Source organism: Impatiens glandulifera, chromosome 6 (genome assembly GCF_907164915.1).
Source record: "Impatiens glandulifera chromosome 6, dImpGla2.1, whole genome shotgun sequence".
NCBI classification, from domain to species: Eukaryota; Viridiplantae; Streptophyta; class Magnoliopsida; order Ericales; family Balsaminaceae; genus Impatiens; species Impatiens glandulifera.
In genome coordinates this window covers 44182380-44194338 of record NC_061867.1, presented here as the reverse complement: position 1 = coordinate 44194338, position 11959 = coordinate 44182380, and the positions used below count along the sequence as shown (strand labels likewise).

Below are 11959 nucleotides of genomic sequence, written 5' to 3'. Positions count from 1 at the left end.
CAAAAATTGGGTTTTTGATTTTGAAGTTGTTTTGAAGTGTAAGGAGCTATCCAATAGTTTTCTTATATTACCATATATAATTGAATGATATTAAAATAAGAATATTAGCTGTTCGTTTTGACCAATTCAAAAACTCAAAAATTCAATTTAATTTGAAATTTTTTATATTGATCAAACATGATCGGAATGGGTCAAACATGATCCAAAGAGTTGCCCAACGTCATTACAATCATGTTGGGAATTGTTTTGGGTTCTGATTCAACATAAATAACCCAAGAACAACAAACCCGTTTTTTATTTTGAAAATTCAAATTTGAGGATTGATAGATCGGTTTTTTCCTATCCAAAGAGTTTTTAAATGATCATAGGATCAATTTCAAGCCATAAAACACCATAAACAAAAAACATACAAGCTTATGCAATTTGAAATAAAAAAAATTTCAAATTCAAACTGTAAATAAAATTAGAGGGATATTGTAACCTTACCAAGGATTGGAGAGCACTACTTGATCCTTAGGTAAGCTTTTAAGATGCTCATATCCAAGCTTTAAGGATTCAAACGGATTTTTGTTATAGGTTCATGCCTTTCGGTCTTAAGAACGCGGGAGCCACATATCAAAGGGTAACTACCATGATCCTTCATGAAATGATCCACAAGAAAGTGGAAGTCTATGTCGACGACATGATTTTCAAATTAGATGTTCAAGAAGGACATGTCCTAAATCTAGAAAAATTCCTGTAAGGAATTAAGAAATATCAACTACGACTCAACCCAAAAAATGCACATTCGGAGTCATAGCTGGTAAAATGCTAGGCTTCTTAATCACACAAAGGGGCATCGAAGTACCCCTATAAGATTCAACAGTAAGCTTACCATGAAAGAGAAGGTCCAAGGATTTTTGGATAAAATCCAATACATTTTTCGATTCATCAGTAAGCTTACCATGACATGTGATCCGTTGTTTAAGCTACTGAAAAAGACCAAAAGTTTGTATGGAATGAAGACTGTGAATAAACGTTTGACAGAATCAATGATTATTTAAAATTCTCTCCCATACTCATGCCTCCTAGAGCCGACATTCCTCTTATCATACACCTTCCTATAACAAACATAACTATGGGAAGCCTATTGGCTCATGAAAATGAGGATAAACTTGAAACGACTATGTACTACATCAGTAAAAAGATGATTGGGTGTGAACTTAATTACACTCTAGCTGATAAAATCTTTTAGGCCTTAGCATGGGCCATCAAAAGGTTGAGATACTACATACAAGCCCACCCTATAAAGTATGTGTAAAGATTAAACCTAATCATTTTCTTGTTCCAACAAACTCTTTAATCACTAAGGCTAGCCAAATGGAGGATGATGTTATACGAATATGATATAGTCTACACGGCACAAAAATTTATCAAATGAAGCATTTTTGCAGACTTCCTTGCTTACCAACCCATCATTGTTGAGTCAAAAGACGAACTTGCATTTCTCGATGAAGGAATTATGAGTATAAGATTAGACACATGGAAACTAATATTTGAAGGAGCTTCTGGAAAGTAGGGTTATAGAATTGAGATTTTGTTAGTTGACGTTAAAGGACGTACAACCCAATATCCATAAAACTCGAATATTCAGTCACCAATAACAAGGCCAAATACGAGGTATGCCTCTCAGGTCTCAAATTGGCATATGAAATAGGGGTAACTAAGCTAGAAGTCGTTGATGACTCTAACTTGGTCGTATGCTAAGCTAGTGTCACGTGGCAAGTTAAAGGGTAAAACCTGAAACTCTGTCATGCCCACTTGACCAAACTCATGAATAAATTCGATCAAGAATCATTTGTTCACGTTCCAAGAAGCCAAAACCGCTTCGCGGATTCTTTGGATACTTTGGCAACCATTAATCAAATTTTTAACAAAATTAAAGTCAAACCTCTGAAAATTCGAAAAAAGCAACGACCTTCTTTTGAATCAAGAGCAGCAACTTCTTTTGAGAATGTTACTAAACCCTGGTACGATACTCTCTAGAAGTACATTGTGTATGGAGAATACCCTTCCCATTCCTGAGTTAAGGAACGACGGGTGTTGTGCCAATATTCCACCAACTATGCTTGGATTGCCAATAGGCTAACATGCTCTACATAAATAATCCTGAATCTAAGAGAATCATGGAAGAAGTGCATGCATGGACATGTGGCCCACACATGAATGAAATGGATTTTGCCAAGAAAATACTCAATCTAGGATATTATTGGCAAAACTCAAAAAAGAATGTGTGAGTTATGTAAAGAGTTGACATCAATGCCAAATATATGCTAACCTGAAACATACACCGGTTTCGCTCCTCTACAACATGACATCTCCATGGCCCTTTTCTATATGGGGCATCGACGTAATCGGGAAACTATATCCCCATGCGCCAAATGAACACGAGTTTATATTCATCGCTATAGACTACTTCACCATGGGTTGAAACAACCTCCTAAAAAGTCTTGAAATCATCTCAAGTGGCAAAGTTTATCCAAACTAGCATCATTGCTAGATATGAAGTTCCTCACGCCCTGATTTCAGACAATGGTCGACACTTCTAAGGGAAAGTATTGCAACTGCTTAACGAGTTCAAAATCAAGTAACACAAATCATCATCTTATAAACCCCAAACAAATGGTGTGGTGAAAGAGGCAAATAAAAATGTGATTAGGATCATCAAAAAGATGACTAGCACGTATAAGGACTGACACGTGAAGTTGTCATATGCCTTATGGGATATCTTACCACCGCTAAAACTTCAGCGAATGAAACTCATTACTCTTTCGTTTACAGCATGGACGTTGTACAACTCATCAAAATAGAGATTCAAACTCAAAAATACTCTTAGAGAGTCATGTCATAGATGAAGACTAGCTCAAATCTCGATATGACTAACTAACGTTAATGGAGGATAAGAGGTTAAATGCTTTGTATAAAACCAAACTAACAAACGCATGTCAGATACCTTCAATAGGAAGGTCAAACCTAAAACCTAAAAGAAGGTGATATACTCCTCAAAAGGACCTATGAACTCCTAGACCACAAGGGCAAGTTTCGATCCCAATGGAAAGGACCCTTCCTACTTAAGAAAATCCTCTTTGGAGGAGAAGTCCGCCTATATAATGTAGAAGGCAAAGAGTTCATTGCGCCAATCAATCTCAATGTGCTTAAAATATATTATGTATATTATCAAGTATCTTAGAACGGTTTAAAGTTCGACATTGAAACAAGTTTATCTCAACATAATCAAATCTCATGTTTTGTATAACTTGCAAAATGGAAAAAAGACTCATGTCAGAACTACGAAAACCTGATTCTTTTCAATATAAAAAAAATAAAGGAGAAAAGATACGTAGGAAACGTGCATGTTTGCGGGACTGGTCTCACTTACATTAATAAAACCCCTAGTCCCTTCCTCAAGAGAAATACAATCTTTTGAAAAAGGAAGAAAATATTGATCTCATCCTAGAACCGATATTTCAAATTTTAGGAAAGAAGTAGGGGCAAAGCTAAAAGTATCACTTCCTTTAGAGTGATATTCTTAGAAACAAAACCGATGATTTTACAATAAACCTGATTCAAGAGATATCAGTCATAAGCTCTTTTTCGTTTGTAGGCGATTATCGTGAGAGTAACCCTCCATCGAAGGTTTTGAAGTAAAAGAACATGAATAAACTCCATAAAAACGAGGTCTATAGTCCCAAATTGAGAAAGGACACGTCATCATTACTTTTGTTAAAGGAGAAGAGGTTTGAAACTTATGCTTTCGAAAGATAAAAAACAAAAAAAAATGAAAATGCCAAAAAGAGAAACGGAATAAACCCCAAAAATCTCAAAAAAATAGAAAAAAAAATGTTCATGTGTTGGTTGAGTATTGAAATCACCATTTGTGCCCGTTTAGACTCTAGTCTTGATTGCTACTACAAAAGCATAATATACTTCTTCTATCAGATATATCTCAAGAAAAGTAAATGCAAACGGCATTATTCTTACATTATTCATGTTAAACCCTAATTGTAGTTATGTATCTAAACCATATTTGTTGATAGGTGTGATAGATCGTTTGTATATGATTCTGATAAAAATCTTAATTGTAGTTAGGTATTTAAACCCTATCTGTCATTGGGTACATAAGATCGTTTGTCTACAATTCTGTTTTAAACCCTAATTGTAGTTAGGTATCCAAATCATATATGTGCGATAGATCGTTTGTTTATGATTCCACTAAAAAACTATAATTGTAGTTAGGTACCCAAAATCATGTTTGTTGATAGGTACGAGAAATCGTTCGTACACGATTCCGTCCTTAATAATCGTTGTCATACCCTAGTTAATAAATTTATTAACCACGGCTTTATGATAATGTCGTCCTTATTAATCGTTCACTAGAAAATTTCAAATTATTAATTATTAAGGACGGCGTTATCATAAAGCCCGTGATTAATAAATTATTTATTAACCACAGCTTATGATAATGTTGTTGTTATTAATTTTCTCTAAATAAGGCAGGAAAAGCGAGGGAAAACATGACTTTTAGCCATGACGTTCATCCTAAAACCGTGACTAATAATACTTGCAGGAGTGTGGCGGGAAAGCCAAAACATTAACCACGACGAATACAATAAAAGTCGTGATTAATAATAATTAATATTTATTAATGTTTAAATATTATTACCCACAGCGAATTGATTCCCAACGCTAATAAATATTATTAACCACGGCGAATGTTCACCGTGGTTAATATTTGTCATTAAAAATACTATTTTTTATTCGTGATTAGATTTCGTGAAATTTTGGATCATGTAACAATTCAGGAGATTTTAAGTCGTTTTACAATTGTCTTGGTCTAAATTGTTTTGAAATTAATTTAGTTTTTAGTCTCATAGATATGTTTGGTTGGAAACATGTTGAAACGTTTCTCATTTGGAATTTCTTAGAAAGTGTATGGTTTAAAGCTCTTTGAAGTCTAATTTGTTTGAAGAAACAAATGACATATTTGGTATGTGTATCAAAATTATTCAAATTCATCCTAAATAAACTTCTATAAGATTTAATTATGATTTGATTTGAGTTTAATTTCAATCCAAACAGAAAGAAAAAAAGAAGTGTGAGTAGAATTATGTATCCATGACTTCATTACTAATATTTATTTTTAATTGACAAATGGATTGTGAACAAAATTAAAAGTGTGAGTCTGGTAAATTATTTGTTGAATTGATATATATTTTTTTCTTTAAAGTGACAGTTGAGAATTATTTTTCACATTAATGGTTGCAGATAAAGAGGTAAGGATAGAGTGGAACAATTATTCACTTTTTTTTATTAATTATATTTTCTTTTTGTTAGAATTAAAATTATAATTACTTTTAAAATTGTCAAAATAAAATATTAAAGTGATTTTAACTTTATTTAATATTAAAATTCAAATAATAAACTTTTTCAGATAAAATGAGAATAGAAACAATTAAAAAATATATAAAAGAAATTAATTTTTATAGATTATAATTTTTTTTTTTATTTTCCAAATAATCTTAAAAGTCACTTCATGAAAATTTCTTACACTCAACAAAACTTTCTAAACTTAATTTGTCTCCTCTACTTACATTAGGATCTTTTGAATAACTCATCTTCTAATACATAACTTTTTATGAAAATTAAAATTAAACAACAATAGTTACTGTTTTTAATACAAAACTTCACTGAGATTATTGGTTACAGCCAAACCTATACCTTGTTTGGTCAAAACATTAATATAAAAAATAGCTTTTATCAAATGCTTAATTTATTATAGAAATAATATAGTATAATAACACTAGCCATCGAATTTTTTTATTTTTCTAATAATTCATTTAATATTTTATAAATATTATTCATTCTCAATATTTATTTCTTTACAAATGGCAAGATATGTTAATCTATGACTTGTTTGGTTATAATTTTTATATGAAAAAAATATTATCAGTGTTATTTGTACCTCGATTTTAATTTATTATAAGATAATCTCATAACACTATATCTAAATTTTTTATTTAAAAATATTTTATCCTTCTCAAAATTTACTTCACCAAAAACATAATTTTTAACATGAAAAATTTAGAAAGACCAATATCATATTAAGAGGAAAAGAAGAAGTCTGGCCTCTTTGATTGTAATAGAAAAATCCACCTCTCCTTTTTGTTGTCCACATATTTATTTAACTAGTTTAATAATCCAGATTGTTCTACCCTAATTTTTTCTGATGAAAATGAAACTTCAAAATAAAGCATAATTTTGTTGTTGTAATACTTTGATCTAAACTAGAATCTAAGCAAGAATAATATATATTTTTTGAGTTCATATTGAAATTTAAATTATTAAGGAATTATGTACAATTTCTTGAATTTATAAGATACCATGTCCTTGCAAAGTGGATGCAGGAGAATTCTTCGAACCATACAAAATAAATCAATAAAATTCATATGTTTTATATTGTAATTTTACTGTAATCCTCTATTGATGTTTATCGATTGCATTCTTTACACCATCTTCAATTATAATTTTATTCTTGGTCTTGGGCATAAGGAATTAAACTTGTTAATTCTAAGTAGATCTTCAAGAAATGATGTATTATAGAAGGGGTTGATTTTCAAAGTTCATGGGTGGCACACCAACCATATAATGGGGGGCTCCAATTGATGTTTGCAATAAAATATTCATTTTTCTTTTCTTAAGAAAATAATAAAATAAATTATTAATGATATCAATATTAATTATTTTCTAAAGTTTTTAGTTTTGCACTATTCAATTATAAAAAAAAAAAGAATACCAAAAACATCTTCTGAAAAGTTGAAAATCATTATTTGATTTATTGATACAAAGCTAACAAGAAGATGCAAATAAATCAATGTAACAATATTTTTATTCTAATACAAATTCCACCAACCAAATTGTTTTTATTGTTAATTTGAATATTTTCATTGAGAGGGTGCATCTCATATTTGAGGTGGGAAGGGAGGAAGTTCGATGGGCATGCCAACCGAATCTCCAAGAATTTCATTTTGTCGAGCAAAGTACTTTTGCGCGTGGCTTGCGACTTGAGCTGCAGTCCTCGTCACAACAGACTTACGAGCTATGCTCCGCCAATCACCTTTTCCATACATTTGCAAACCTAACAGAAATAATCTACACACAAAAATCAATCCAACAAATTGAGAAAAAAAATCAATCAAGTTATGCTATAAAATAAAATAATTTACTTATGTTCATTCTCAGTCCAAGGGGTACTCCTTCTACTATCATGTTTGGGCCTTGATTCATTGCCTTCTTCTTCATCGATGCTTAATTCATAGTTTGGTAGAGGGATGAAGCCAGCTTCTATGCGCCTAACATCATCGATTAAGATATCGTAATGACGCCTAATCTCTATCATTGACTTTCCTGGAATTTTTGCTGCAATATTCGCCCATCTACCAGCACTATCACCACGATCCTCAGAGTATTTTGCAAGTGCTTGCTCAAAAGCTTTGTTCTCTTCTTTGTTCCAAGAGGATGTGAAACGACCATGGTTATGATGTTCAGCACTCATCTTCTTCTCACTTATGTATTCAGAACTTAGTTTATTTATAAGATAGCAATGTGAGATGGTGATAGTGATTGTTATGATATTTAAAGAATGAGAAGACTTAGTTTATTTTTAAGGCGGCGTTTTCTAGGAGGCCTCTAGTTCCATAATAACAACCACAAAAAAGTGATAGATTTTAATAATTTTTTATAAAATACGGATTGAATTGAGATTATTGGAATCAATAAATGGGCTGAGTTGTTGTACTAATTTCTTTTACTGACTTTATTTAGATTATCTCAATCCTCACATAATTATCAATTTCAATGAATACTCACATACTATTTTTTATATTAAATTTAGTTAAGTTAAATAATTTACAATATAAAGTAGTCTAATAAAACTAATATTTATAACATTATCAATAAATAAAAATTTAAATTATAATATTTTATTATAAAAATAACATATGAATACTAATATTTTAACATTAACACAAATATTTAATATATTAAGAGACTAAAGATGAATGATAAATAATATATTGGTAAAAATAAAAAATATAATAAGGTAGTTTAAGTAGCATGATTGATTTTATAGAAATCAAATATGACGAGTTCGATTATCATTCAAAACGTTTTAAATTAAAGTGGAGGTAATTTATTATGGATTAATATTAGTTTCTAAATGTAACTAAACCAATATGTGAGTTCAAATTATATTAATGTATTATTTTTAATGTTTGTATAAGAAATTTAATCTTAATTGAATTTTGAGATTTGATTTTTATACAATTATAATATAAAAAATTTGTGAGTTCAAATGATATTAATGTATTATTTTTGAGTTCTAATAAGAAATTTAATCTTATTAAATTTAAAATTAGATTTTTATACAAATATAATATTATATAGTTATGTTTGAATTTTTTATTATTATTATTATTATTATTATTATAAATGTGCTCAATTAAAATTTTCATTAGTATACTAATTTATCACATCATATCATGATAGTTTAAGTGACAATAAATTTTATTTTATAAATTAAATATTTAATATTTAATTTTAACTTTAAAACTCTCTTAATAATAAAGAATAAGCTAATCACATCCTAAATAAACTTGGTAAAAAAAAATCAATCTCTTAATCTTGATTTTAAACAATGAACACAGATATTTGTCAAAATAGCATTTACCACATGTATAGCATTTTATAATTATAGATTTCCTTGTCTTAGTAATATTATGTAATTAAATATGTACTCATTATTATATAATGTAATAAAACCTTTTTGAATTGATATTAGTACAAGTGTTCATATCATTATAATTATTTAAATTATACAAAAAATTTTAATATTATCTTTTAAATTATAATAAGTTTTAAATAAATAAGATATTGACATACTAAAAATATATATAAATGGAATTATTTTGTATCCTTTATATATTATTAATTGAAATGGAAATTAAATTATTGGTAAAGTTTTAAATCAAACTATATATAAATAAAATACAAAATTATCTTAAACGTTAAAAGATCAAAACCCAAATGCGGAGACAATAAACTTAAAATGTGATATTATCAAATAGAAAAAAATAATCTATAGTGTGATTAAAAGAAATTGGCAAACCTATAAACACCACAATCTTGCATAGTGTATTTTTATATGGGTTAAATTAGGTATAAAGAAATAAAGTTGTGTATTGTTTGACAACATCGTTGGGACTATTACAAAACTTCAAAACATTGTTATTTTATTCATTTTTGTCGTTTCCTCTTATTCAAAGAAGAAGCGACAAAAACCTTTCTTATTAATTTCTTACACTTCCTCTTATTTCTCTTACTCATCATTTATAAGATTATCATTACTTACTTTCTAAAGTCGAAGTCAATATTGAATTACCGTTACAAATTCTTTTGATATTTGGAATTCTTTAAATATTAAAAATTGCTTTTAATATTTTTAATTTATTTGGTTTTTAGTCTTTTGCATGCTTGGTTTAAAACCTTTTAAAAGTGTAATATTTTGAACTTTTTGAAATGTGTATTGTTTAATGTTTTTTTAAGTTCAATTTATTTAAAGAAAAAATTCCTTTAACGTGAGTGGCTGATGTCTTAAAAACCAAAGGTCACATATTCCAATTTTACTTCAAACACTATAAATTAAAGTGAAAGTTATTATTTTGGGGGTAATATAATATTCCTAAAATAAACAAAACTTGAATAATTTGAGTTACTAATTTTATTTAGATTTATGAACTCTCCTTCTAATTTTAAGGTTAATAATGTTATTTGTTTTTCTTCCTAATAAAATAAATATTTTTAATAAACTACTAAAACAAGAAATTAGTTCAAATTCAATTAAGAAATAATGACAACTTAAATATGTCAAAAAGACTCTGTTTTTGAATTATATTTCTATACAAAAAAACACATATTAGAATATATATATATATATATATATATATATATATATATATATTTAAAATGTCATAAGTTGAGTGATCTCACCATGAAAATTTAAAATAGCGAGTCATGTTAAACTTTTAAAATAAAAATAAAGAAATTATGTCTAATAAAAATAATCCAAGAACATTTTTTTTTAAGAGAAGTGATTTTAGAATCTAAACATGATTTAAAATTCAGTTCAATTGTGTCAAATAATATTAATCACATTAAAAAAGTTTGTTTTAAATTAAATATTATCGAATCTTCGTATCACAATGCATAGTTCATTTTGTAATAGTAAACGACCGGGTTGTTAATTTGCGGGTTGAACCCTTCCATAAAATTTGAAACGATTAAATTTAAAAATAAAATTAATATATATATATAAGTCTTGAACTTGTAACTTATTAAATAAAAACAAAAGTTTCGTGATGTTGCGACGTCGCGTTTATATAATTTTAACACTTTTTTATTAATTTATTTTTGTAAGTATTTGTTTTTTTAATGTTAAAGGATGTAGTTTTTTTAGACACAAAAGTTATGTTTTATTAATTATTAGTTCACGTTAACAACATTATATTATAATTAATGCATTATTAGAGATGGAACCTAAATACTAATTTTGTTTTGTATCACATACAATTGTAAACGAGTATTAATAGTATGTTGGTTAATATACGAAATGGGTCAAAAAGTTATATATAAAAATATGTAAAATTATAAATTTAATTCAATAATACAAAATGATAATACTTAAAGTGTTCACATTGTATATTCTACCATACTATAATTTCAATAGTAATTACTTATAAATATTATTTTGGTATATAAAGAAATATTGAAAACTCATACTAATAATTTCCTTATTAGTACTATACCGTACCGATTTTTTTAATATATCAAAATTGATATTTTTGGTATGTTGCAATCCAGTATTTTTGATAAATTCAAAATATCGATAATTTAACTACTATAAGTATGATGATGATAAATGTGATTAATTTGATTTTGAAACAAAATTATACTTTAAAATATTTTTTTTTGTTCTTACAAAATATTATAAATGATTAAAACCTAAAGGGAACCTTACAAAATAATTTTGAAAGGAAGTAAGCATTTCAATTTGTCACGCAAACTTAAAAACAATAAATTTTAAATGCACAAATGAAGAATAACAGGATTATGAATTATGTTGAACTAATTCAAGAGCTATTTATCATTTATTCATCGTATGTTAATTCATACATCGCTACTTGAAAAAACAATAGAGGTGAATCCTAACTCAATTTTTGACAAGGCTAATTTTATTGATAATTCTATTGTTAATGTATTAAAACATCTACAACTCCCTTTTTCTCAAAAATAATGATTATATTTGAATTAGAATAGTTTATTTTGAATTTTTATATATCACATTTTTCAATACGACTGTTATACGATATGGGATTAACTTTTGTTTTGTACTTAAAAAAATGAATTTTAGCATGTTCATATATAGAATAAAGTGTTATTAATGAAGTGTATCAAACTTCTTTTCAAAATCTTAATAGTTTATTTAAAAGCATATAATTTATGTTATAGTGTTAATGGATAGTCACTAGGTCTGCACTCATAATAATTTAGATCTTAATGTGAGTGTAAAATAGATAGAAATCAATACACGAGTATGTACGTATTTCAAAAATGTCCATCTAGAGTTATCGACTCAAGACGTATTTAAGTTTAATGCCTTACATTTCTCTTGAATCTCGAATGAGACGAGAAACCGAAATGACATGCTTCATGGGTTCGAATTTATTCCTAAAAATGTTTTGACTAAAAATATTCGCTACCTATTTACTCTTTAAGAAACTAGAAAAAAAACTTCATTAGGTTCGTTAATTAAGTGTGAAAAAGGAACTCGGCCCTATGGCCCACACGCTCATCCAGCGTTCTCTAC

The 11959-nt window shown here is 27.9% G+C and overlaps 1 protein-coding gene across 1 annotated transcript; it reads right to left on the bottom strand.

Annotated features, from left to right (window-relative positions):
* Nucleotides 1-6998: 6998 nt before the first annotated feature.
* Nucleotides 6999-7591, bottom strand: LOC124943668 (transcription factor SRM1-like). Its single transcript, XM_047484145.1, has 2 exons — nucleotides 7291-7591; nucleotides 6999-7174 (listed from the first exon to the last, which is right to left on the bottom strand). Exons 1-2 carry the CDS (start codon nucleotides 7589-7591, stop codon nucleotides 6999-7001), a joined length of 477 nt encoding a protein of 158 aa, XP_047340101.1.
* Between the last annotated feature and the right edge of the window lie 4368 nt (nucleotides 7592-11959).

Excerpts from the sequence above, each read along its gene's own strand:
- LOC124943668 (XM_047484145.1), bottom strand. The coding sequence starts at position 7,591 with ATGAGTGCTGAACATCATAACCATGGTCGTTTCACATCCTCTTGGAAC. Across the intron at positions 7,175-7,290 it reads CAAACATGATAGTAGAAGGA|GTTTGCAAATGTATGGAAAA; the intron begins GTACCCCTTGGA and ends TATTTCTGTTAG.